Here is a 27725-nt window from a genome sequence, read left to right as displayed (position 1 = left end):
TACTTGCCAAAATAATTTTATTTCCTTTGAGCATTCCAATATTTATAAACACAGTGTCTATAACTTCCCAAGACAACCTAGCAGCATCAAGCACCAAACAATTCTCTAAACTTGGCTACAATTTTTTTTTTAAACAGCTTTAAGAAAACAGGTTCTCTTTCAGCTCTGAAAGTATAACGTTATTTATGAAGTTGAATTGCTTGGCAACAGAAAGAAGCAACATATTTTCTCCCATAAAAAGCAATTTATTTTCTTTGCAGTCTCATTCTGCCGGTAGGGACTATTAGAAGCAGATTTTTATAGGGCTTATTATAGGTCACTGGGATACTAAAGTGCATCTGTTTATTATCTCTTTGTAGGTGCCACATATACTTCTCAGATATAAGACTGACTCAACTCTGGTATAGGCTTGTGGTTTTAAGGATTGGTTTACATTGAGACTCATGCGTTCGCTTTTCAGGGGCCGTACCTGTGGATGATTTTCCTGGTTAGGCCAAGCTGGCACTTGTATATACAACAGGGGAGCTGTTTGCGTAGTTTAACACAACTGTAATCCGTGGCCTAAGATTAACCAGGCTGATGCATTAGCAATCACAAAATAATATTCCACTGTTTTGGTACACACCCTTATTCAGGGTATGTATTTATGCAAAATGAAAACACGGAGGTTACTCAGGAGTGCAAGTACATTTTAACTCGAGCCCTGAGCCCAATATTACTCTTGTAAATGACTGTCTCCAAAACGTCCTCAAGTATATAAACAGGAACTGGCTGCAATGGTAAATAATACATCACTATTTCTCTGAGGAGGCAGTGTCCTAAATTTTCTAACGTTTAAAAATTTATTTTAAATTAATTTTAAAGCACTATTTTGAAATTAGAAAAGTTCATCTTTAAAGAACAGTGGGTAATTCCATCTTTACGTGGCAATGTTGTTTAAGTAACTTTATTGTTAATAAAAATGTAGTTATTTTACTCTGAACGAGAACACTACGTGCATGTAATCTCTGCATAAGTGACTTCAGAATTCTCAGTCCTTAAAATAATTACCAAAGTATCAGCACTGATGAGAATTTCTGAGCGATGGAAAAAGAACTGCAGATCACCCTTAGGACACAAGGTAAGCATCGAACTCCTGGCATGTGTAGCAAGCAACACTGTCTAACACCCACTCTCGAGTCACCATGGCAACGTTGTTCTTTTGCTGGACTGCTGAAAGACAAAGACATAAATGATAAAACTATTATCAATGAGTCAAAGCAAGCTTAAGGTGAGCTTACTGATGTCTTTCAGATTAAGCTATTTGCTTTATCTTTGACATTTTACAGGCCTTGATAAAAAACAAGAGTCTAAAAGCAGTGATGTGGCGCTACTTCTTTTAACAATGGAGGTAATACTGCTGCTCCAAAAAGAATAGCTGTTTGGCAAATGGTCAGGCAGGAAGTTTTCAACACCACAGAATAAACACTAAAAGCAGAGTGCAGTCCTTGTTATCTTTTAATTTAGGACCTCCATGGCAGAGCCGCAGTTCCTGCCTGCTCAGGCGTACTCAGTATGCGACAAGCAATGAGTCTCATTAAGAAAGAGGTGACAGAAAATTACTGAAGTGCTCCCAGACTGTTCTTCACTGTTTCAGGATCTTTTTCTTTATTTTCTCATTTTCCCAGTGCCATGGAAACAGCTGTTGCTTTTACCTCATCCTCCTGCTGCATTTTTTTGTTGAACTCCACTATAGCCTAACTAGCTCCCATTCATCCCGTAACTGCCACCATCTCATTTAGAAGCAAGTTAGTCTGGAACTCTTGCACTTCCAGTCTCATGGTTTCTCTGGAGTGTTTTGAGGGAAAAAAAAAAAGGGGGGGTGGAGAAAAAAAAAAAAAAGAAGAGAGAAGGAAGGGGAAAGGGGGAAAATGGGGGGAGGGAGGGGGAAGAAAAGGGGAAAGGAAAAGGCAAATATATCCCAGTTAATGCTTTGTAGCTAGATATTCTTTCCACACCACGAGAACCTTGTCCTGTCTGAGGCTTTCTCCTAGATCTTACCAGTCTCCAAGGGACGTGCTTCCCCACCGTTCAGACACTACCTCCAATGAGACAAGTTTCTGTAAAGCTGATGATATGCAGGACAATTGAGCCAAGAATAGGATTCCCCTGCCAGGGTACCTTCTAAGACTCTACTGATGCTTGAGATATACCTTGAACTTTCACGTTTTTCTTCCAGGACATACCTCCATCTCCAGATGCAGTAGGATTTTACTTCAATTCCTCTACAAGCTTCTCTAATATTTAAGTATTAAAAGGACTGAGGCGATAAAGACATTCAATGTGTACCATAAAACAGTCCATGACAGTGGGTCGTTTTACCTCTGTAATCTGTGTTTTCCATCCATGCATCTGGCTGCACAACCACGACAGCAGTTGAATTCTGGGATTTCAAGATAAGAAAACAGAAATGCTACCGTTATCTGTCGTTAAAACACTCTCACACTATCTGCAGAGAGTGGTAATGGGGCTAACTCTGCTTCAGTGAATCAGAGTGCTCTCCTTCAGAGAGGACTTTAAGAAGCGATAATAGAGAGAGAAATACATTAGTTCCTAAGATTTGTCAGTGATTTCTCTCCAGAAATGCTGTGACTAAGTTAAGGCACTTAAAGGCTTTTTGCGCTGGGAAGTGAGGCTCAGTGCTGATTTCAAGACAGATTAGCTATCTGGCCTACACAGAGTACTCTGATCAGTTTTCCACTACAGGTTTGCCTGTGGCCTTAGTGGCCAGATCCCAGAACACAAGAACGGCTGCATGCAGTTTGGCATCATTACTGTGCAGACAGCTCTAACATACCTGTATGCAGTCTTTGACAAGCCCGCGAAGGCCATGTAATCTCTCAACATGTTGTCTAGTGTGTAACTATAGACCATTCACTACCTTAAGTGCAACATTCATTAACACTTACTGTTTTGTGGGTGAACAGATGAAGTTGCTTCACTACAGAGGCACCACAAAGCTCCACCATCCATTCTAGATGTTCTGAAGAAATCAGATAAACAGTCAATTACTTCAGTGTTTTATACCAGGTTGAAACTGATACTATTCCCTAAGCCCTCATGTGTTTGTTCCAAGATATAAACTATCATCATTTGAAAGAAATGTAAGCCTTAGTAGAGAATAAGTAAGTCCTTTCACTTTCTAGCCTGCTGAGGAACATCAATTCACCCTCTTGTCAGGACTAAACAAAACAAACCCTGAAACAGCAAAACACCACATGCCCAAAACTTAAAGAGAAAGTCACAAACAATTTATTTCCTCTTAACATAATGATGTAAGAGATGTAAGACATGAAACTGAAAAATCAGAAGTTAGAACTGTGATTATCTTTCATTAACAAAAGTAGCCAAAGTACTTAATCTCCACCAATTTGTTGAACTGATAGCGAAAAAGGTCTCTCAAGTATAAGAGCCATAACTGATGATCACTGCAGCAGGTGAAAGCACTGTATCCTCTGCAGCAATAATTGTAGATGTCAAGAGGTGTGAGGATATTTCAGCCAGTCAAAAAGAGAAGGTATATTGGACAAACAGGAAAGTACCTGCTGAATAACCATAGAATGGTTTGGGTTGGAAGAGTCCTTTAGGGGTCATCTAGCCCAGCCCCCCTGCAGTGAGCAGGGACATGCTCAGCTAGATCAGGTTGCTCAGAGCCTCGTTCAACCTGACCTTGAATGTTTCTAGGGATGGGGAATAATAAAACAACAACAACAACATTACCTTATTCTAGGGAATAAGCCACACAAATGGGGAGGTACAAATATTTTAGGCAGGAAAATTCTAGCGTAATTTTCAAAACATCTACAATACTTTATTCAATTTTAAACTAACAAAAAGAAGCTATCCTGCCCAGCTTTTTCTTTGTATATAAAATCCTGGCTTTATTGTGTGTTCCAATTTTAACATCTGCTGCTAGAGAGAGATTATGCTGAGGATGTGTCAACTGCTTGAAAAACAATACTTAGCAACTGTTTACTAAGACAGAAGAAAAAATGCTCAAATACAAGCGTTAAATGGCATCTAAACCAATTACCAGACAGCATGATATTTATGCTTTTCCTTCATTGTTAGAGAATCAGAGATAAACTAGATAGAAGGCCTGTTTTGGAATACAGCAAAATTGCCAGCGCAGTTCTCTCAGGACATCCAAACAGAAGAGAACACATTTCCATTCCCTCTGGATACAGAGCTGCATAAAGACTTTACCTACACTATACCTCCTGTAGGTATTCTGAAAGTTTCAGAGTAAAAGAGGTACAAAGGTATCCAAGTAGGGATCAAAGATAAAACTCTGGTGAATGCACACAATCCCTCTCCAAATAGTTTTTTATTATAAGAGTTCATTTAATTCCACTAAAATGACACACCTGTAGTCATATCAGTGAAAGGTCCACAGCAACAGATCTCAAAGCCTTTAAAGATCTGAAAAACAAGGAATACATTTAACAGAGTACATATGGTATCTTTAAAGGACAATACTTAATACGCCGGTTTCATTGCACTTCTAGGACTGGTTATCAAGCTATTGCTGTTTCACAAAGTATATCTGAAGCTCTTTGTAACCTACACACAAAAGAATATAACAAAAAAACTCCTAACGCTTTTCTACCCTACACTGCTGTTATGAAGAGACACTATTCATTCACTCTAAGATAGCAAGTCACTCGAGCACATCTGCACTGCTGCTGTCAGAGCTCACCTTTCACGTACAGAAATGCTTCATTTGCACAACTCTATATGCAGAGGAGCAGAGAAATTGGAGTAAGTTCCAGATATTCAGCTAGTATAACCACACATCTGAGACAGTAACAGCAGGACAGGATTTCCCCCCCCCCGATGAGCTCATACCTTTTCAGTCAGAGACTGCCTAGCCCTTTTAGGACCTTGGTGGTTTCTCCCATTGATTACATCTCCTCTAACTTCAAAGTTCTCCTGGAACATAACATATACAAGCAATGAGAAATTAGAGACTGAGAATACTTCCCTGGTCAGAGCTCTGGATGAGAGGAGGATAAGCTGTCAATTTTCAGAACTAGAAACCTTACAATTAAGTGTGTGCAGAAAATTAATTAAAAGGCTTTTCAAGAAAGACGGTGGAGAACAGTAACGGAACCCCTGCAGCATCAGACAATTTTTAAAGAAACAAATTACAGCCAAATTGTAGTGTAGCAAACTGTAAAAGAAGGGGCACACTCCAAGGCTAAACAAAACAACCCTGAAAAAGCAAAACACCCCATATCCAAAACTTAAAGAGAGTCACTAACAATCACTAACATTAACTTATCAGTAGAGTCTCATTTGATAGAAAGTAACAGCACATAACCTCTAGATCTTCAACATCTATTTTCTTTCAAGGCATTCACTTAGTATATAGATAAATAAAAAAATACAGTAGTGCACTGGATAATTGCAGGCCTACATGTGACTCAGACTCCTATTTCTCCAACGCTTTCTTGAAACTTCTCCAAAACTCCCATGCAGTCTAACCTGCTACAGGAGTATGAAGAGAAGCTGCATGTTTTCAGTTTACTTGGAGAAAAAAAAAAATAGTTTTCATTACAACTGGGGCTCTTCTCCTTGCTTAAAGCAACACGAGCGCGTATGACGATGTTAACAGCTGTCCCGTATTCTAGCATTCCCAGTCAATTCTGTAGCAACTTCCCCCTTTCACCCCAAGCACAGGACAGCCTTTAATACCCCTTCCTAGGGTCTTTTTGGGACCACGGCTTTTCTTCTTCACCCTTGGCTTGACAACAGGGCACATGGGTTTCATACCAGGAAGTGCGCATTTCTGCTCATTAGATACACAAAACCCATACTGTGTCGCTAATTTGATATTCTCCAGAAATCTGTACTAGACCATGAAAATCCAAAGTTATGAGGAGCGGCTGAGGGGGCTGGGGGGGTTTAGCCTGGAGAAGAGGGGGCTGAGGGGAGCCCTTCTCGCTCTCTGCAGCTGCCTGAGAGGGGCTGGAGTGAGGGGGGGGTCGGTCTCTGCTCCCAGGTCACCAGTGACAGGGCGAGAGGAAACGGCCTCATTCTGCGTCAGGGGAGGTTTAGGTTGGGTGTGAGGGAAAATGCCTTCCCTGCCAGAGGGGTCAGGCCCTGGCACAGGCTGCCCCGAGAGGTGGGACAGTCACCGTCCCTGGGGGGGTTCAAACACTGTGTAGACGTGGCACTTGGGGACATGGTTTAGGCGGCCTGGGGGTGTTGGGTTGATGGTTGGACTTGATGATCCTAGAGGTCTTATCCAACCTTAATAATTTTATAATTCTATGAAATACTACCTGGGAATACAAAAATACACCTAAATCAGGGTCATATCAAATCAGTTGTTTCTGCTAGGAGAGGCAGTAAATACTGGAATGGGTTTTCAGTAGTTGGCTATTCTGAAGTTTAAAACCAAACCAAAACTATGTGCACAGCTATATTCCAAACATCGTTTCCTTAGGCAGACAACATATCTTTTCCTCTAGGCTGGAAATCCATATCAGTAGGAACACTTTTTAAAAAAATATGCCTATAAACTGTTACAAAAGCCAAGAAGGACCCATTATGTCTTCAATAGCAATGAATACACAGTGTAAGTGTGGCTTCTGGTCCTACCATTTGGTAAAACTAGAATCCCAGTTTTAAGAGCCAAATTTCCATGTATTAAATATTTAGACAATATCCGAGGCTACTAATAGGTTTATCCATGTAATAGCATTGCTTACATGCTTAACGTTTCACTCAAGATAAAAGACCTACCTCAGGCAGTATCTTTCCTTCTTTAAAAGACTGAATTACCCCTAAATAAAAAGATGAGAACACGACAAGTAATTTCATCCAGCAAAATTGTTTTTCCACTGACAATAGTCTGACTTCTTTGCTATATTAAATTGACAGTAGCTGTACTACAGGAAACTGAATACTGTATGATGCCTGAAAGAACTAACTTTTTTACCTTTTACAAATAACACTAATTTTGCGCTAACTGATGCCATGCATCTCAAAGATTTAAATTAAGAGGGAGAAAAGGCTTTTTCAGGGTAGGGAGCAATCCAATGTGATTGTCTGAGAGCAGGAAAGCATTCAGAAGAGAAGGCAGCTTGATGTTGCTGTTTGTTTGGGGTTTACTTATTTATTTAAAGTATTTAGAAGAAACTCTGCAAAACATCAGATGCCAAGACATGAATTGATTTTTTTTTTTTTTTAAATGGAACAAGTGAAGAATACATTTGTGGTATTTAGCTCCAAAAAAGGTTGTACTTACACTGATAACTAACTACCCATTTTCTTCCTGCAATACCCAGAAAGTACTTCAGTGTCCGTTCACACACCAGATCCTTATCTGAAGACCAAACAAGAATAAAATCGTTCAGTTTTGCCATTAGTGAAAAAACCCAGCTCAGGTTATTTGTACCTAAAAGCAAAAGTTCTTTGCTAAGTGCAGCAGCAACGTATCAAGACCACCTATAGAAATGTTCCAAAATTCTAGTGTCCTGATTCTACTAAACTGAAGGAAACAAGCAGAAACTTATCACAACTACAACTTCTGAACCCTTTTTTAGTTTGAATAACTAAATTCTTTACTGAATGTAAAGAAAAGAGGCAAGAAAAAGAATATTGGTCAAGACAGAGGACACTAACAGTAGGATTCAGTGCCTGACGATGGCATAAACCTTTAGATGACTAGGCATTTAAGATCATCTTCTACTCTCCCAGAACAGGCACAGCTTCAGGAGGCAGTTAATCCTATATATTTATATGAAGACAGAATAATCTACCTCCCCAAAAACATATGGTCACAGTGTCTATGATACAATTCCTGAAGAAAGAGGCCATAGATTTTGAGTAACAGGATTTTCTGGCTCCTTCTCTGTGCTGGTTTTCAAAAGCAAGAAAGGCTGGCGTGATAGACTGTATACAAGTATGAGCCAGCTAGAAGTGCTTCTAGGAAGCAAGATGCAAGCACAGTATAAAGCATACCTGCACCCAGATTTGGCTCAAAATACTTGCTTTTTAAGAAAATGTTGGTTAAAAGCTAGTGGTAGGTTCAGTAGAGAGCTTGAACAGAACTTATGCCTAGACACAGCAATAGAGGAACTTAATGTTTCTGAGGAACGCTATCCTTTCCTGAAGTCAATATAATGCTGTTTCAGAACACAATATATTTGCCATATCAGAAACTGTAGTATTGTACTAAAACTTCTATAAAGTTTCTTCAAGCTTTTAACAATGGGATTCTTGAGCTCTACCAGAGAGCAAAACCGAATTTAGATACCTTAATTAAACACACAAATAATAGTTACAATGAAACGGTCGTTCTGCTTTGTTCCTAGGGAAGCACACCTCCACTACCAACTACCATCAGTTCCCCATATAGGTAAGTCCCACTTCCAGTTTTCTATTAAAGATAAGTCTCTCTCCAAAAATCTAGAAACAAACAGCATTTATAATCCCTACAAAGAATTAGAGAACCAAAATAGTATCTTATTTCCAGAATGTTTGTATCCCATTTCTTTAGTAACTATCTTGCTTTCTTTTTGGTTGGCTCTGAACTACTTCGTGTTAAAGTGCTGCAAACACCTGAAAATTCTGACCAAACAGCTGGAGAAAAAAAATTAAGCAACTTTAACTTCAAACCACACGAGGAAGCAAAACATACCCTCACTCTGATTCTGTGAAATAGGATAAGAGAGATTCCCAAGTCTAAATAAAATAATTATGATAGAGGTGAAAACAATTAATACCTTTGCCTCAAACTTATTCAAATTGATTCCCGAGCTATCTGCTTGTTGGTTAGCCTAGAGGTAAAATTCTATATGGTGTGTAAATATAGGATTTGTTCACATGCCCCCAACAAACCTGTTTTCATTATGACATGGGTTGTTCCTTCAGTAATGTGATTAGATAAAGTGCTCTGAGTTTTTCTTGCAAACTTCTGGACCACCAACTGAAAAGTAGTTAAGAAAATTAATAGTTAGCAAAACAGATTAAAAACCCCAACAACTCCTGTGTATAGGAGTATTACACAATAAGTTACTTTAAAGTAATGGTTTGTTTGTGTTGGCACACAGAAAGTACATTTCCTTAAAAGTCAAGAATTTTGGCACCGTTCAACAGGCTAAAGTAAAGAGCAGCTCTTGTCACTAGTTTATAAGCTGAAAGCCATCCTCTTGGAAATAGATCATACAAACAGGTTTATCAGCAATTCAGAACTGATTAATTACAGAAATCCTCACTATGAATGAGAATTTGGGTAAAGAAGCAGCATCTAAGAACTTTAAGGGAACCAACCCACCAAACAGTCCCCTCCCTGCCAAGCCACAAGGCTTTCTAGAAATAAAGTCCTCTTGCTTTGGAATAATGTGTTTTCCCCTTAGACAGTAGGGAGTTGTGCAATAGTGCCATTTTGGGGCAGAATTCTTCATATTTTCAGGAATGAAAAAGTTTGACTTGAGTTGCTGTATTGCTAATCTGCAATTTCTGTAAGGTTCGTTTCCATTATACTTATATCCCTCTGTGTTGAGGGCCATAGTGGTAATCAGGAACGATTAACAAGTGATCTCTCCAACTTCTGAGCTATACTTACATGTTCACTTTGATTCAGACCTGATGCCACGATTGACATTTCTTTTCTGTTAGTTACAACTGGACTCGTGGCGTTTTCTTTCCCAGCTGCATTGTGCAGAGCTGATATAGGAAAACGCACACTTCTCTTCGATTCACGTTCTTCAGCGCGGCTTTTATTAGCATCCTGAGCTGCAACAGAACTATCTGTTGCTTCTGCAGTTTGAGGGTTAAGAAGCCTTAGAGATGAAGAAGAGCTATCTGGACTCCTGGTCACGTTTCCAGAGAGGCGTGATAAGACAGATGCACTGTTTAGCCTGGTCCCAGTCTTCTGCTCATCTGCGTTTTCTGAAGGCAAAGAGAAATTACTCCTTGAAACAATTTTGTCCTTTGTGTTGTTATGGTGGAAGACTGTTGCTCTACCTTTTAAATTTAAATGCTGCAGTCACTTCCTCTCCTTAGGTGTTTATTATTTCACCTTTACCTCTGTCGTTACCTTTTCCTGATCTATAGCTGAGACACTAGAATACCCATGAAAATTCTAGTAGCATATCTGTCCAGAAGTACCAATTTATGAGACACAGTAAACTCCCATTACTGTCAAAATGTTGCCCAACCCCACCCTGATGGGCAGCTATACAGCTGGGCTACAAGACAAAACCAACCAAACAAGATGTAACATCTTTTTAAATTGAGCAGGAATATATAAATTAAAATCCTTGATTTACAAGAAAAATTTATATCTTACTGGCATGTAAAAACATTTAAAAAAAGCAGCGCTGTGGTTTAACCCGTCAGGCAGTTAACACCACACAGCCGTTCCCCCACTCCCCCTCAGTGGGACGGGGGAGAGCATTGGGAAAAAGGTAAAACTCATGCGGTAGGATAAAGACAATTTAATAGCACAGAAAAGGAAGGGGCAATAATAACGATGATAACAGAATACACAGTGCAAGTGATGCACAAAGCAATTGCTCACCCCCTGCTGACCGATGCCAGCCAGTTCCCGAGCTGCGACCCCCTCCTCCCCCCGCCAACACCCCCCTGTTTTTTGTTCAGCATGACGTCCCAAGGAATGCAGTATCCCTTTGGCCAGCTGGGGTCCAGCCGCCTCTGGCAGGGCACAAGAAGCTGAAAAGTCCTCGTCTTATTGTAAGTGCTGCTCAGCAACAACTAAAACATCAGCGCATTATCAACATTACTGTCATCCTAAATCCAAAACACAGCGCTGTACCAGCTACCAAGAATAATTTAGCTCTATCCCAGCTGAAACCAGGACAAGCAGGGATAAAAGCAGAAATCAAAATGTGTTGGATCCCTCTTAAACGTTACCTGCTTCAAGGTGATACTGGTTGTATTCTTGCACTACCTCCTGCACAGGTTTTGTCTTTCCAGAAGGAGCTTTGTTCTTCAGAACGCTGCCAGACTGAAGGTGTTCCTCCAAATCTGTTCTGTTTAACAAACAGGATTTAGAAGATGGAAGCAACAATTCTGGAGACCTTGAGAGGGAAATTGGTTTGAATACCTTTTTTACTCTTCTAAGTATCAGAACCATGTAGCAACAGCTAAGCTATTGTAGTTGCTCAAAAGCTGAGGTATTTAAAGGTTTGTGGTTTGTTTTTTTTTTAAATACAAGATTAGAAATAAATTTTTAAAAACCCCAAACCAGAACAAAACCAAAAACATTTACCTTTCTTTTTCTAACTCTTTGCTTTCACTGCTGAGAGAATCACTTGATATAACATGGAAATCATTGGCTGAAAATCCCTTTGAAATGCTGCATTTGTGATTTTCAGAATTTTCTTCTGAGGTTGACTCTGCCCCTTTAAAAAAAGAAAACTGATTCTTAAAGAAGCGAAATAAAAGCAGCCATTCTTAATTGTTTCTTCAGGTAAGACGACAAGCATTCTCTAAAATCTCAATCCAGTTACGCTTTAGAGAGGGAAGTGCCCCAAAACAAATCTACACAAATTGCTATGCCATTTGAAGCACAGCTGACAACTACCTTTTACTTTAGATATTAAGTCATCTACAAAGCTAAGATGTCAGCTATGTATTAGGTGAAAAAGTAGGATATAAAATAGGCTGAAGGCAAATTTACACTGTTTAGTGCAGTTTGTTTATGAATCCCCTCAACACATTACCGTCTCTGTTCACAAGCAGTAGAGAGGCATTTATTTGATAGCTAGATGCCTGTAATTTTTATCAAACCATCAATAACTCTGATCAGTTTAAGTTTTTACAAGTCAGACAATCCATATTCTAGCATAACAATGTAAACTTGCATTGCATTAATGAAATTATTTTAAGTAGTTTTCCCATCTGAAGGAAATGAACCATTGATTTGCTGACTTCATATTCAGGCAGTCTATTTATGCTTATCCCACAAATTTGGCCTACTGGGCTTAGAAATGTCACATTTTAAAGTCTTCTCTATGAAAGAATATTCTCAAACTGTAGTAAGGTGAATGCCATGCAATTCAACAAGCTTTGTAACAATCCATGCTCAGTTAACCAGTCTCTAAGCGTTAAATATACTGTTAATGTTTTAGCGGCTGAAGATGTCCAAAAGATGAGATAGAGAGAAGGCTGAAAGCAGAGTGCAGCTGTTAAATCAGGAACACAAAATCAGAAGAGGATTACAGCAAATTTCATCCACAATAAATGACCCTACTCTCCTGTCAGGAATCTGAGTATCAAAGCAGCAGCCACAACAGGAAGGATGTCGTTACCTCAGGTTTTTGAGTGGATTGGGCAAACCACCTTTCAAAGGCTCAGCCTCTTACCTTTTTCTGTCTTAGCTCCCTTTTCTCCATGAAGGAGCTTCCTGATGCAGACTATACTCTGACAACAAAAACTAACTTACTAACACGCGAGCAAAAGACCCATTGGTATAGCTGCACCGTATTGGCCGATATATTTCACATTTTTTGTAATTTTTTTAAGATAAAGGTTATCTTACAGATAAAATATATTAATATCTTATAATTTAAAGGTGTCATACCTCACACTGTACACAAAGCCATCATTCAGGAGATCAAAAGCAACCTACAGATTATTTCATGATATTTTACTAGCACCCAGAGCAGTGGATTAAAGCCTTTGAATTTAGACAGAAAAGACTCCACAGTGAAAGTCACACATGTTACAGGAGTGATAACACACTAAATAACTTTGAATTCCAGGATGTTAAGTTATTCTAGCTGCCCTCAGAAAATAAAGATAACTGACCGACTAAGACCACAGAATTAGAAATAAATTTTTAGCAGCAAGTAGGATAATAGAGCACTGGTGCAATTTATCTAAGAGTTCAATAAGCATTACATCTTTGGAAATCTGGAAACCAGAGTTGGATGCCCTTATAGAACTCTGAAAAGTTCAACAATGAACATCTGGGCTTACTGTAGGCTTCATTCTATGCTCTCTTGCAGACAGGTTGTCAGAACAGTAATCTCAGTATCTTTCTTGCCTTAACAAAGAAAAATCTTAAATAAAGCCCTCTCACTGCTACTGACATGCCGGCAGCAACTCACTTTATCCTCAACACAGAGTAAGCCTTTGGTGATTACTGAAGTATTCTTTACTATTTCTCTACTGCCATGGGCGCTTTCCCGCTAGGAACTCTGGGTTCATGCCCTGTTCAGGGGATTTACACACCACTATACATATTCTCCTCTTCTTTGCCCATCAGCAGCCTGACCTGTACTGTATTACTTTTGACAGCCAATACCTAACCTAATTTCTGTCTTCTTCCTTGATACATGTAAGGACAATTTCTACCACAGCAATAGAGGCCATGTCCTTTTGGATGTTCAGCCACTCTCCCAGTCCCTTACCCACTCCAGTGAAAGAAAACAAGAGTATAACTAGAACCGGCAACAGCAACGTGGATTAGTACTGCCAAGCCACAAGGCCTCCTCACACCATTTATACGATTACAGCATGTAATCTCACAGAGTCTAAAAAACTCCCGTTATAGATCTAAGTGTAGTACCTAAGTTACAAATAAAACATGTATTTCTCACTGAACAGCTGAATTTAGGTAAAATTCTTCTAAAGTATCAATTTTAAATTAACGCTATAATTTGTGGTAGAGGGGAAAAAAGAACTAGTAATAGTCACACACCTGTATGTAAGAAAGCTGGGAAAGGTTTTCATTGCTATTTACCTCTTTCTTGTCTCATTTGTTCCATTCCAAATGTTCCTTCACTACTGGAATGTGGCAGTTCCCTATGGATAGGGATAGGTAAAAATCCGCAGTCCTGACTTCCATGCTGCTTTAGCACTGCTTCAAGTACAGCCATTTCTTGCTGAAGCTTTTTTAGGTTATTTTGCATGGCATTCTTCTGCTGCAAAGGACATACAATTGCGCCAACATTAGCAAACTCCATTTTAAGCGGTAAGAATAGTTTCTTTAACAAACGCTTGAAAATTAGAAACAGCAAAATTATTTTGAATTAGTTTTTACCATGTGTTCAAAAGATGACTGTGGTGCTTTTACGGTAACAAATAATGCACACAGGCTACGTCAAAAGCAAAAAACCAAACCAAAACACAACAACAACAAAAACCCAATCACACAGTCATTTTGCTGTTCAAATTACTTCAGTTTATATGGCTCACCAGAGTTTAATCAGTCAGGAAAGAAAGAACTTCTGCACAGATTTCTTTAAAAGCCATTTGCCCCAGCTGCATTAGTTTAAATTTTACATTAAGTCGCTAATGCAATCACGAACATCAAGTATTGAGCCTCTGCACTTTCCACCACCACCACAAGCCCCAAAGACTGTTTAAAAGAAATAAAATATTTCATACTACTCTTCCTTACTTTCTCTCTCAAAAATTGCAATACCTTCTGTTAAAAACAAGTCACATTCACCTCCTCATAAGAAGAGCTTAGGGCTTCAAAGGGTCCTTTCAAAAACTTAAAACCTTCACCACAGAGGATACAGCAGTTTCCACAGCACCGAATACTACATCTGTAGCTCTAGCACTGGCACCAGGTGGAACTTCCTTATTACTGAATCAGTAAAAAAACCCCAACCAAACAGAAAACCAACAAACCAAAAAAGTTCGCTCCGACCGATACTGCCACTATTCCACTCGACCCAGGCGTATCTCCTAGAATCTCTGACAATGAAGCTACATCAGGGAGCAATGTCCTGCCAGTTGACCACATTTTGCACTGAGGCAGTAAAGAGAAGAACCACCCATAAAGCACAAAAATGAAGTTTAATCTTCTTTGACACACATTAAAACCCATAGGGCTGTTAACGCTGAAGAGAGATTTGGCCTAAGACCTACCTTGAAGTTACAGAGGACAAAAAAACCCCAAACAAAAAAACCACCACAAAACAAACTACCAAAAACCAAACACCAAAAAACCCCACCAAACAAAACAAAACCTCAAAACCCCCCAAATGAAATACCCCCCCCACCAATCACCAATACAAAAAGTCAGGTCATTAAGCAGTAATCAGGAAATTAATAGAGAAAACATGCTGCGCTAGACACACCTTTTGTTGGACATTGCCTGTTGGGTCTTATAGATAATATTTTAGTATTAAATTATTTGATATAAACTTTGTGCTTAGAAGGCAAGTTTCTGTGCTTCTAAATATCATAATATAGCAAATCCGATCCTCATCACCAATCATAGACTCCTATCAGTGAAGCTTTTAAATACAGGAAGCTGAGGTTTCCACCACTGGTCAAGTGTGGAGATTCATTAACTAGCATCTCCCACAATTAAGCACCATAATCAATACCCATTAGAATGTAACGTTACCATGGACAACAAAGTTGGACAAATGATGGCACAGAAGCCGTTCTACAATTCTTCCTTAGTTATGCTCTTGGAAGTAACCCAGTAACACAAAGAATTATGATGAAAGCAGTTTCCCACTACACTGACTTCACAGCTTTCATGTACTTGCTTATATCCTAGAATGCAGCTACTTATAGAATTTAGTGCATAAACTCACCTGTGTCGTTAGGATTTCACCCTGAGAGAACAGTCCACATGAATCTTCTACAATACTTGTTTCACTGTCATATCCAGATGCTTCACCTTGAAGGTGGAAGAAAACCTGAGTTAGTTAAAAAAAAAGCCCAAACCAAACATCATCCATAATCTCTTACTACACAGACCTTTAAGACAACTGTGAACTATAATGATAAAGTGACAAGTATTGAAAACACTTAAGTTAGAAGCACAGATCTACTTTAAGTGCACATTTCAAAGAACATCATATGGCAAAGGAAATAGAACTCAAAGTTTCAATAGTGATGAGAGTCCTACATATTTATGAAAGCCATAAAAAGTTCAGAATAACCACTACAGAATTCTACAGCCAATTTCAACAAACATTTCATCTGGTGAAATAGCTTAGGTAGGCTTTATGAAATTTTGCTGATAGATGCAAGTATCACTTTACAGTAAGAAAGCTAGCATTTCACCCAAAAATTAATTCCCATCAGACAGACTCAGTCTGGCCTCTAGTGCCCAGTCTATTAATTTCTGCTCTGAACAAAGAATACTGGGAGAACTTAATTTTCAGGAAATAAACCACTTGAGGGATTTTAGTTTGACTGTTTAGGGCTGATATATTCCTTCAAGAGCAAGCACTACATAAATACGGAACAAAGTTTCCATGCGAACACCAAAAACCTGGGTGCAATGACATAACAAATAGAGCTGCAGAGATAAAAATCTTGGTTCATACCTAGGTTTGCTCCCACGTTTGGGTCTTCTCGGCATTCATCTCTGAAGTTAGTTTTGCTTCTCTTCAGCCCTCTATTACAACTTTCAAAAGTTTCTTTGCTATCATTCACATTGCTTACTTGTTTGGACGTATGGACTTGTATTAAAGGTTTTTTCAGCTCTTGTGCGCCATTCAGTGATTCTTCAGACGTGTTGGACTGGGAAGAAAATAAGTTGACAGAGCATTCTGACTCCTGGCTTGGTGAAACACACCCATTACTTTCGGCAGCTTCAGGCATCTTCTGCATAGAATTGTCACCATGACTTCCGTTGTGAGGCAGTGTGACAGGGCTTTGTGAAGACTCTACCAGAGATGTCCCTTGTTTATTGATCTGCAAAGGCGCGCTTACTGATTTGCCAAATATTAATGTCTGAAAACACGGTAAATCTTCACCTTCACTAGATTCTTCATCTGAAGATTGCAGTTTCCGTGCTCTTCTTCGAGATCTTTGAACACCTGGAGATCTTGGCTTAGAATCAACACTTCTATCGTGTAGTTCTTTTACCAGGGCATTGTCACTTCTTTTTACAAACACAGCAGATCCGTCTTTCCTATCAGTTTCAGAAAAGCTGGTATTCTCTTCAATATCATCATCAGAGCACAGTAAGCCATCAGGGGTTTCAGACAAGCCTGTAAAATCACTACTCACTTTAAGAGGTTCTTCTAGAGCCTCTGTAACTAAACACTCGGGCATCCCCGTGCTAGCAGTTTGGGTTGCTTGTTCTTCATTCCCCTTTACTCGTTTTCTTTCTCTTTTGCTACTTTTCTTCCCAACGACTTCACAGCTGAATTCAGCAGGCCTTTGCTGACAAGTTGCAGGACAAATCATTGATCTGGACTGAGAAGACGGTAGTGGTCCTTTGCCGTCAACAGCTTTGGCCTTTCCCGCTTGATTGTTTTCTGAACTGAAGTGTATTTCATCGACTGTGTTTAAATCAGTTCTTTTGAAAATGTGCCCTTCTGTATTACTCTGATCACTCTGGCTTCTATTACTTCCGATTGGATTCTGTCTCAACTCACTTTCTATCCCTATGTCAGCTGACCCTGTCTTTTCATTTCCCTGCTCTCCTTTCTGCAATCGGTTTTTGTCTTCACTTCTAGCAGTACCCGTTCTTATTGGTCTCAGATTCCCTTGGTCTGCAAACTGTGAAACATCCTGATATTCCCCTGCGTGCATACATTCAGTGCTGCTGACAGAGCACGTTGCAGGACTAACACAAGCAGATTCACGGGTCTTAAGCTTCTTTTTCTCACAAACCCTACTCAAGCTTTCAGCAGCCGTTTTCTCTTCTTGCAAGTTTTCCGTTTTTAAATATTTCCTATGCTTATTTTCTACCTGATCAGCACGTGGTATCTTGGAAGTTTTAGAAGCAGCATCTTCTACCTCACATGCCTTCATGGGAGTAGGATAAAGGCTAAATGATAGGCGTTTTGAATGCCTAAATATATTCCGCAGATACTGTGTGTCTAACTCACTATCTTCAGCTTCCTTAGTCAATTCCAAAACATTTTTAGCTATTGGCAGCTTTTCAGTTCTGAAGTCCCCTGGAACATTCTGTGTATCATGCCCACTATCCTGGGGAAAAGTAGTACAGGGTTCAGTCATCTCTTCAGTTGGGTGGGAAGCAGTTTGCACCACAGTTATTGAAGGAGACTGCAGGAGGAAAGGGCTACCTTGTATTTCACCTTTTTGGTGGGAACCTGCATCAGGTGCAAAGGAACTACAGTTTGAATGCTCACATGAAGGTGTAGGATCGAAGGGACTTTTTCCAGTTTCTGCAGTGTCAGATGAATTCTTTAGCCTAATCTGCATTTCATCTGCTTCTAGATCACCACCCTTCAGATTAGTGAGTGACTTGTAACTTGACATACCCTGGGGCTCACACAGGTCTTCGCATTCAGAAGTGTGAACCAACATATTCCTTTGGTCTCCAAAGACAGACCCTTCATGATCACTGCCATGCTTTCTTGATGCCTTAATTACTAGTCCTTTTCCTGTTTCTTTTGACATTTCTTCAGAAAGTAACTGAAGCCTCCTGCTGCGCCTGACCTGTCTTTGCTCAGAATCAACTTTCCTTCGTTCTTCACTGCTTGGATAGCTATCAATCTGTGGCTCAGCTGGATCAGGAGAAACAGAGTTTCTATCTACTACTAACTGTAGAGCACACATGGTTCTAGTAGAACGCCTGCATCTTTTTGCTGCAGAACTACTTTTTTTAGTGCTTTTCTGATCACAGTTATTCAGTTCTACGTTCCCATCACAGTGCTTGACAGTCACCTTTTCAGCAGTTTTTTTCCACATGGATCTTCCTCCTTCCTCAAGTTCCGCTAGTGTATTATCCTCTCTCTTCTCAGAGAGGTAACTCTCATTAACAGCAGAACTTTCATCAGATCTTTTCTTTTCAGCATCCTCAAGGCACCAGCTAACACTTTGAGGGTGCCCATCCGCTTTTTCTGTGTCTTTTTTCTTGATGAAATCCTCAGGTTGCAGGACACAGGCAGTCTTTCTTTTTCGTTTTAGTCTGTCTTTGCTGGAATTATTCAAGCACTTCTCATCAGTAGCCACATCTTCCTTTTTTGTAGTAGGTAAAATCTCTCTCAAGATAACAGGGGGATTTGACTTCCTCTCTCTCTGGTATGTTTTCCCAAATATTTTGTCTTTGATGCTATCTGCTGTTTGTTTTGACCATCTCTTGTTTCTTTCAACCACTGCAATTTCCACAGAATCTACCATAGGGTCAGTCTTTTCTGAAACACAGGAATCTTTATCTGATAGAGATTTATCTTCACCTGAAACATCAGTTGCTCCAGCAGAATCATCCTGGGAAGAATCGGAAGACAGAATCTCGTCACTTTTTGAAAACCATTCATTGACTTTCTGAATGCTTCGCTTCAGTCTCTTCCTAGAGACTTGATTCACGGCAGCACAGTGAAGCGTCTCTGGCTGAAGTAGCTTCTCCTGAGGAAGTTCTTTTTCACAGAAAGAATCATTCTCAGGTTCATGCATTTCCACAGCTTCCACACTTTGTACAATATCTACTTCCTTGGTTTTACCCAAACTGTTCTCTGAGCTTTTATCTTTTAAGTCAAACTGTTTGCTTTTATTATGGCACCGAGTTTGCTCTGCATCCATTTCTTCCGTGCTCTTAAAGAAAGATGTGTCCCCCTTCCTTAAGGGACTGGCATTACCTATTCTGTCACGCTGCTCTGTGGGTAGGTCTACAGCAAGAACATTTAAAGGACAACTCTGGTATTCAGTCATATTCACTTGGCCAGGTTTGGCACATTCAGCAGTGCTCCAAGTGCTTTTCTTGCTCAAGCCTTCCATAGAGAAATCACTTTCACCTGAAGATTTATAAGGTATTATAAATTATTAAGCCCTATTTTACACACACAAGAAAAATGACAAGCTTAATGGCTACTTTGTTTTAAAAGAGCTGTTCTTACATTCCCCCAAAGCAGAATATTACACTGCACAAATCTCCCACTAGGGAAAGGGAGAATGATCAAACTACCTGTGACATATGTTTATCCAACTTCCTACATGAATTACCACACAGTGCTCTCAACTTGTATTATAACGGATAATATGGCTTATGTAGAATAGAATAAGTTTTGCACTTTGACCCAGTTACTTTTTTTCCTTCTGTTCCTGTGCACAGAATATCCGCATTTTAAGTATCTAGTCTACAGGTAAAGTCTTGTATTATACTGTCACTAGCTGTAGGCATCAACAAAACTACAACATACATGACTGCAAGTATATACATTTAATCACGGGAAGCCAAAATGTTAACTTGTGGTTTTTCTTTCAAGCTTAATCATTTTTGTCACCACAAAAACAACACACCTACGGCATTTGGTAGAATTGTTTCCTTTCCACCCAGCTTGTCAGGCTGTGCACTGCAAGAGTATTCAGTCCCCTTCCTGGCACTCTTAAGTTCTTCTAGCTTTTCTTGAGATGAAGTCTGAAGTGCTGCTTTGTCTTCTAACCTGTTGGGAAGGGAAATCTACTTTCATTACAGAGAAAACCACAACAGGCATAATGGAAGGTGATACTTAATTTTCCCTTTTTCGCTCTCTGAAATAGTTTCCAGAGGAGTCAGGCTTCATGGTTGACACTTGCCACAACTTGATCCCTTCAGAGTTGCTTGCCATTTCTTTAAAAGATCCCCTCCCACATTCCTGAATTTAACATTTACTTTTCTAAAGCATAGTACATGCTTTTCTCTTGATCTAATGTCTGCGTAAGCAACAAAACATTTAGAAAAGAGCTTTAAAGCATATTATATGACAACTGATGGGACTCAGCTACCCATTCTGCCCTGACGCCCTTGAAGTTGAAAATCATTTGTCAGCTTGAGGAATTCTATCAGTCCTATGCTAAGAAACTAAAACACAGGAGTTAGAATACTGAACTACTGTCTTTAGAAAGCATAAATTCCTTAATTACCTTTACTTACCCAGTATTGCTTGACTGTTTATAAAGGTCTTCAGATGAATCAGAGCCTAAAAAAATAATCAGCTGTTACTCTGGTTGAAATGATTCAGAGAAAGATGACTTGCCAGAGTCAGTGTTTATTATCACAGAAGCATGCATGCTTAATTCCTTCTAGAGGTAGATGCTTTCAACGTTTATCAGATGAAATAAAGTTCAATTGTGCAGTATTTTACATAATTATAATGATATCTATGTATTAATATCTACATGGCTCCAGCATAAATTTCTGTTTAAATAGAGTGACTAGTTAACCGAGAGCTACTGAGTTAATTAGCTAAGAGTTAGTTTCTAACTTCTAAACTTATACATGAAACAGCTGCTAGTATGTAGAACTTTGAACTGGAAGTCAGAGCAATACATTTGAATATCTGTCTTTGGTGCTTTGATTAATCTTGGCAGAAGCGATAAGAAAAGAGAGGCAATGAACAACATCTGTTAAAAGGACCAATTCTTTCCTTGAAGGAACAGGGAGAATAACTATGTACAGCATCTATCTTGTTTCTCACAGCAGTCACCACCAGATAAAAAGGAAGTTCTGAAAAGCTAGGATAGACAGAAATGTAATATTCTTCTCTCAATTAGATTTCATTCTTATCTTTGGTTATTAAGTAAAGCCTCAAGCACTGGTGTCAAAGCTTAATATTCTTCAGAAAACAGTAGTTATTAGCTACAACAACTATAGCTTTTCTCACATCTGTAAGCATCTTCTTTTAATCTTGTACACTAAGCCTTAAAGGTGTACTGCAGCGTTATTTCCTACAATATAATACATTATCTAAAACCCCTTTTGATTGACCAACTTCGAATTGTCCACCATTTAATCATTTGCTCTCATTTTGATGTTAATAAGAAACCCATGTTTATAGAGACTTGAACTTCATAATTTTTCATTACTTTGCAAGCATCATACTTAAGCTCAATTAGTGTGGATTTATAGTAGATCTTACCAAACTCTATATAAATTCCTTTTTCGGAGCCACGTTTCTGGGTTTTGTTTCTCAGGGGACGCCTTTTGACCCTGGTATCTGTAAGCTGTGTATCCACATTAGCTTCCTGCTGACGGGAGAACAGAAAGGAATAGTTACTTATAACAGTAGGCTATCTCAGAAAAAAAGTAGCAATTATTTAAGCTACAGCAGTGGGGGGACGATACATATGTTTTTCAATTGGCAGCCTCTATAAAAAAGTCCAATACACATAATTTATCACACTGATATTGGTAATGGATTGTGTTAATAGAAAAAATTATCATGCATTTAACAGCTCAAATTATTAACCGTTTTATCTTACTTATTCTATTCAGCTTTGAGCAGATGAGACAAGAAACAACGTACCATGAACAAACTCATACACATAGCAATCACCCTAAGTTGGGTAATGTCTTAAGAATTCTTAAGACATATTCATGGCCTTACCACTAAAAAAGTGGCAAGCCTACCAATGGTTAGACAGCCTTATTAAACAAGCAGTACAGAAAAGCTTTCAACCCTAGTTTCAGTAACAGAATATTTTATGGCAATATTATCTTTAAGTTCAGGTCATTTTATGCAAACAACTTTTTAAAGTAGGCTAGAAAGACAAAAATATTTAAATGTCCTTCTGTGGAATAATATTCAAGTCAAACAGTGACCTGAAAGCAAACTAATGTCTCCTATTCCTTTTATTTATGTATATGCACTTAAACACTATATAATCCACACAGATGGGGGGGGGGGGGGGGGGGGGAATATACCAAGGTACAGTTTTCTTGTCCATTTTCTTTAGCACTGTTCTTCCTGTTTCTGAAGCCCTTACTTTGGACGACAGAACTTTCTTTATGCAAGAACTCAGCAGCACTGGCTTCTGTGGATGTTTTGGGAAAGTGATGACTGTTTAAAACTGAAAAATATCAATAGGAAAAAAAGCAAAAATACTTTCTTACCCTGAGCATGAGAACAGGTCTTACACATTAATAAAATATCCTTGCACAGACCTCATGCAACTAGCACATATAGAGTTAAAATACAATTATCAAAGAAAGAAACTTGATGGAATTGTTAGTCTGATCGTTATTTATGAGTACTCTTCAAGTAATAAGTAAAATCTTGATCTTGTCAACTAATTTCCCAACCAATTTTGCTTATACGGATAATCTAGTAAGAACAGGATCTAATAATAGTGATTTTAGAATAACTGAACAAGTTGAAAAGAACTTGAAAAGAAAGCCTAGTTTTAAAGCAGAATACACTAAGGAAAAAACCAAACCAAAACCCACAAGCAACCACCCACCCCCAAGAATATCTTGTTTTCCAAAATATAAACAAGCACGTGCCTGACTTGCCAATACCTTTACAAGGCACTGAGTACTAGAAAGGATAAATTTGGGTTCCAAAAGGATACATCTCAATGGGACAAATTAACATACACCGCTATAGCACTTGCTGATTCAGGCTCTCAGACTAAGACATTAAAATCTGCAAGGTTGGGCATAATCAAGAGCAGGACTTTGCCGCACAGTTATAGATTAGTTATAGACTAGCTGATATACATTTGGCCATATTTTAGGAACTGAAAATAAGATTGGTTGGAGTCATCAAATGCACAGTAAAACCCCTTAAGACTATTCAAAACATCATTGTTGGAAAATCTTGGGAACTTAACGGGACTTAATGCTGCTACATCCAAGAAAAAACTTGATAATTCTTCTGATATTGAGTACTGCACAGTAAATGAGATAGCCTGCAAGTAAGATTTTGACATTTGTATCACAATTATTTGAAAAAAGCGGGGGATGTACATTCACAACACTTACACTTTACTCCAGTGTCAAGTTCAAACGCATGGATAGTCTCCAACAAGCCTTCAATTAGTTCCTTAAATCTGGAATTTTCTTTCAGGCTTCTGAAATAACACCACCACATGAGTTGTTTTAAGACAAATGTATGGGTAAACCATTAATAGTGCTCCTAGAATTTAGGCTTAACAAAAAAAGGAGTAAAACTGCAGCGTGGAAGATGAGACAATGAGAAATTGTTGCCAAGGAATAACAACACAATTCCCCAAAACAACCACCACTGCAGAAATTAAAACTATCACTAAACAAAAATTTCATCATTTCCTGATGTAGGTTTAGCCCAGAGAAACTAGTTATAATGACCAAACAATAATAGAGTCTAACCTTGATAGCACATTTGCCAAGAGTGGCATCTTCACCTGTGATTACTTGAAAAAAGTTTATATTGAGGTAAGACACAAAAGAGTTACTCTTTTAGAAACTGACAGTTTACTTAAAAACCACCTTTTCTTGTCTATTTCAGTCTTCTGCTAAGACATTAAGACCATGATTAACTTTTCCTTAGCATTCAAACTTCTCACCCTCAAGCCCACTTGCAGAGATGCATTACCTCTTGGTAACTTCAGTCTTGCACAGAGGACACTCTATCACACCTTTTTTCTTTTTGCTGAGGAGTTTGAACATGCAGAACCTGGGAAAAAAGAATAATAATGATGGTAACAAAAGGGAGTGAGTGCATCCCTTAATACAAATCCTTCATTACCAAGTTGAATGCCTGGGATTCATGTTCTGGTGCTGTGATGAATTAATCAATCCCCTTTGACACATCTGTGAAACTGCAGCTTTTTTAATCAGAATTGATTTTTCCCCTAAAATAGCTACACATTAACTTATCAGAACACAGTATACATCGTTAGCACTAAAGAAAAGAAGTACACGTGGAGAATAAGGACAGATTGACTAAGCATTGCAATTACAAGTTTTCAAACCTACCTGCAGAATATGTGATCACATTTTGTTGAAACTGGCTCTTCTACCACATCCAAGCTACAGAAAGGAAAATGGAAGAAAACAACAACACAGAAGTTACATATAAAATAGGAGCAACAAATTAAGATCCAGAAATACAGTAACTTTTTTGAACCTAAGAAAATCTAGGTGGCCAAGAGAAGTAGGAGACATCTGACGATTTTTCATTTGAGAAGCACGTACAGTAACGAATACTGTCATCATGTGATATACACGTATCTACTAGCTCGTCACAATCTTTGTCTGCCTCTGCCAAAAAGTCAGCCTTTTCTGGAAATGCCGGTTCAGCAGTTCAGGAAACTTGGTGTTAGAACACTAACGCCTTCTTTTTCCACGCTGACCTCCCATGACAGGAGTAAAGGACAACGTAGTTCTGTTGGTTCAGGAGCCCACTGGACTCTTAGTATGCTTCTATGAACCAAATGCACAGATGTGTCAACACAAATATTTAAGTTATGCCTTTTTCCCCTGGTTTTCTATTCTAAACACATTCCTGTCTAACACAGTGTGAAAGTTAACATTTAACTTGACACTAGAGCTTTATTCACTCGTTCAACTCACCTTAAAACATAATCTACCTTGAACACATACTAAAACGAAACAAAAAAAAAACATTTTAAAAAATCCTGCTCTAATTTAGGCATACACTGTGTTACAAACCCTAGTTACACAGGAGAGGTTTCATGAGTTTCATAGATGGTGTACGACAGGAAGCCTCTCTGTGACTGCATTCTGTCTACAACCTAGTAGTATGCAAAAAAAGTTTATATCATGATTCCAATTAAACCACCACCACCTCCACACTTGGATGAAAACAGCCAAAACAAATATAATGCTAGTATTGCGGAACAGCCTAACTTGTGCTTTTAGCAAAACATACACCAAGATGCAAAAGCAGCCTCAGCATTACTTTTGCATGCATTATTCATTCCCCAGCCCCAATCATTCATATTTTGGGCTGTTTTAACATTTTAGTTTACCATAACAGAAGAGAAAGATAATCCTTTATGCTTAAGGCGAGACCTCACCATACGCACAGCCTTCTCTCCAGTTAATAATTACCAACGAAACTGCTATATGCGTTAAAATCCTGGTTTTGAACAGCCGTTCATAACGTGTCTTGCTATTTTAGCTAAACAGTACACGCTTCTGCAACTACTTCTACTACAAAAAAGTAGACATTGTAAATCTCCGTTCCATGTTGAAGTCAGCTTCCTCCTATCAATCAACACTACCAGACTGTGTAAAATCACTTTCTGAGATGTTTCATTATTCCATCAAATTCCACATGCAATAAAGAACAGAAGACATAGGAAATTGTTTCTATTCTAGCTCTTGTAACACTCTTTGTTAAGTCATTGAATAACGAAGCCAACCATCCAACAGTGATACCTCAGCAAAAACCACGTTGCCTCTTCAGAAAAGTTCGTATGGGAGTTTTTTGTGTAGCACTTCAGACATTCTATGCTTTCTGCTCTGTGCCTTTGTAACAGATGTTATTAGCAACACAGGAATTATTTTGGTTTTCCAATAGCAGTAAAGTGAAATATTTCTAAATGGATTTAAAAGGTAAGGATTTAAAAACATTTGCCACATAGACAAAATAAACTTCAGCAGTTTGGTTCAATGGAAGCAAGAGTCTTTCAAAAGCTTCTCAGACATCCTAGGTATCTAGGCTTTAACTAGAATCTATGCTATTTCGTTTGCATTAAAGAACTACAGACCTCACTTATCCCTTAGAGACAAAGGACAAAGATCCAGCCTGCTTTACAATACTCTAATCCCATCAGCTAATTTTTTTTTTCTAACTGGATCGAGGACTATTAGCTTGCAATAGAAAAGCAACATTTACTAGAACATAAGAGCAAAATACAGGTTTGGTCTTGACCTGTATAAAGCATCAACGTAATTAGCCTTAAAAAACAATTCCTTTTGCTTTCTGATAATCATAGAGCTGACAAAGCATTTGAAAAGAAAGAAGAGAGAAAAACGAAAGACTCATGAATTACAGAGAGTTCACGTTTCTGATAACCCGTAGAGCTGACAAAGCATTTGAAAAGGAAAAGAAAGAGAAAAACAAAAGCCTCATGAACCACACAGAGTTCACTTTTCCCTCCTGGCATACCATATCGGGCACTCCAGGTTCTTCTGCATAGCTGAAAGCACATTTTGTATATCTCCAATAGCAATCACTGAGAGGTCCATCCTTTGCATCCAAAAATACTCTACAGAAAAAAAAAAGTCATCAGCTTTGTTTCTGACCTGTTGTGTCCCAGGACCATGCCTTCTGCTGTACGGCTTTTCTATAACATGCTAAGCAGTATCACATACTTCGCTGCTGTTTCTTTAGAGAGGTTTTATTGCACTGGTGGATTTGTACTCTGAATGTTTACAGTGAAAACCTGTCAAGTCTCTTGCAGTCAAAGGGGCAAAGGGAAAGGGTTTGCAGAAGTAGCATTCAGCAGAAACTCAGCAAGAGCGCACACATGCGGAACAGCGAAGAAAAGGAGCTTTTTAGGTGGAAAAGGATGTAGAGGAAACAGCAGGCACGCTTACACAAAGGGCCCTGGGAAGCCCCTACGCCAAACAGCACAGGTAAGACCCCGCAGCAAGTATCGTAAATCCTGAAAACAGAGAGAAGCTGCTTGTCCCTCGGGCGGCGGCAGCTGAGGGGCAGGGACGGGCCCTGCAGCGAGCCCTATCAGCAGGCCGAAGCACCCAGCTCGCCGCGCCCCGGCCGCCCGGCCCCGCCCGGCCCGCCGCCGCAGGGAGAGCCGGCCGCCGCTGGTGCGGCCCACCGGGACGCTGCCGAGGCCGAGGCCGAGGCCGAGGCCGCGGCCACCCTCCCGGCGCCGCTCACCCGCCCTCAGGAGCGGCCCCACTGCAGCATCGCATTTCGCGCCTTCCCGCCGCCCCGGGACGCGGCGCGCCCGCGCAGCCAATCCCGCGCCCCGGCCACGGCACGTGGGCAGAAAATCGTTCTCTTATTAGCTCCCTTGTGGCGCGTGGCCCTCCCACCCCCGCCGCGGCAGGGCGGTGCAGGAAAGGGCGTGGCTGATTTGCT

General features: G+C 39.4%; 1 protein-coding gene across 10 annotated transcripts; it reads right to left on the bottom strand.

Annotated features, from left to right (window-relative positions):
* Window positions 1-27624, bottom strand: BRCA1 (BRCA1 DNA repair associated). Of its 10 annotated transcripts, XM_064473339.1 has the most exons (24): window positions 27522-27563; window positions 27218-27285; window positions 26787-26886; window positions 24626-24679; window positions 24243-24323; window positions 23651-23739; window positions 22592-22737; window positions 21807-21915; window positions 20822-20867; window positions 20209-20351; window positions 16320-19703; window positions 15579-15664; window positions 13763-13943; window positions 11285-11417; window positions 10927-11093; window positions 9617-9942; window positions 8890-8977; window positions 7295-7372; window positions 6790-6830; window positions 4888-4971; window positions 4407-4461; window positions 2949-3022; window positions 2362-2422; window positions 1-1212 (listed from the first exon to the last, which is right to left on the bottom strand). In XM_064473339.1, the coding sequence occupies exons 3-24, from the start codon at window positions 26873-26875 to the stop codon at window positions 1109-1111; spliced, it is 5619 nt and encodes a 1872-aa protein (XP_064329409.1). In that variant the 5' UTR covers window positions 26876-26886; window positions 27218-27285; window positions 27522-27563; the 3' UTR covers window positions 1-1108. The 10 variants fall into 10 exon arrangements, with proteins under 10 accessions (XP_064329409.1, XP_064329407.1, XP_064329410.1 ...); XM_064473337.1 differs by lacking the exon at window positions 27218-27285 and having other exon boundaries at window positions 27522-27624; XM_064473340.1 differs by lacking the exon at window positions 27218-27285 and having other exon boundaries at window positions 21807-21912; window positions 27522-27624.
* Window positions 27625-27725: the final 101 nt, after the last annotated feature.

Source organism: Phalacrocorax carbo, chromosome 25, assembly GCF_963921805.1.
Source record: "Phalacrocorax carbo chromosome 25, bPhaCar2.1, whole genome shotgun sequence".
In the NCBI taxonomy this organism is placed as follows: domain Eukaryota; kingdom Metazoa; phylum Chordata; class Aves; order Suliformes; family Phalacrocoracidae; genus Phalacrocorax; species Phalacrocorax carbo.
Note: the sequence above shows the minus strand (reverse complement) of the source record. Positions and strands in the feature narration are given on the sequence as shown.

What these genes read in the sequence shown, in the direction of transcription:
- BRCA1 (XM_064473337.1), bottom strand. Translation starts at nt 26,875, where the DNA reads ATGCAAAGGATGGACCTCTCAGTGATTGCTATTGGAGATATACAAAAT. An exon ending in AAACAGTCAAGCAATACTGG is followed by an intron (nt 20,352 to 20,821) that starts GTAAGTAAAGGT and finishes CCTTCCCAACAG; the next exon opens with GTTAGAAGACAAAGCAGCAC. An exon ending in AAGGAAAGATACTGCCTGAG is followed by an intron (nt 4,972 to 6,789) that starts GTAGGTCTTTTA and finishes GTTATGTTCCAG; the next exon opens with GAGAACTTTGAAGTTAGAGG.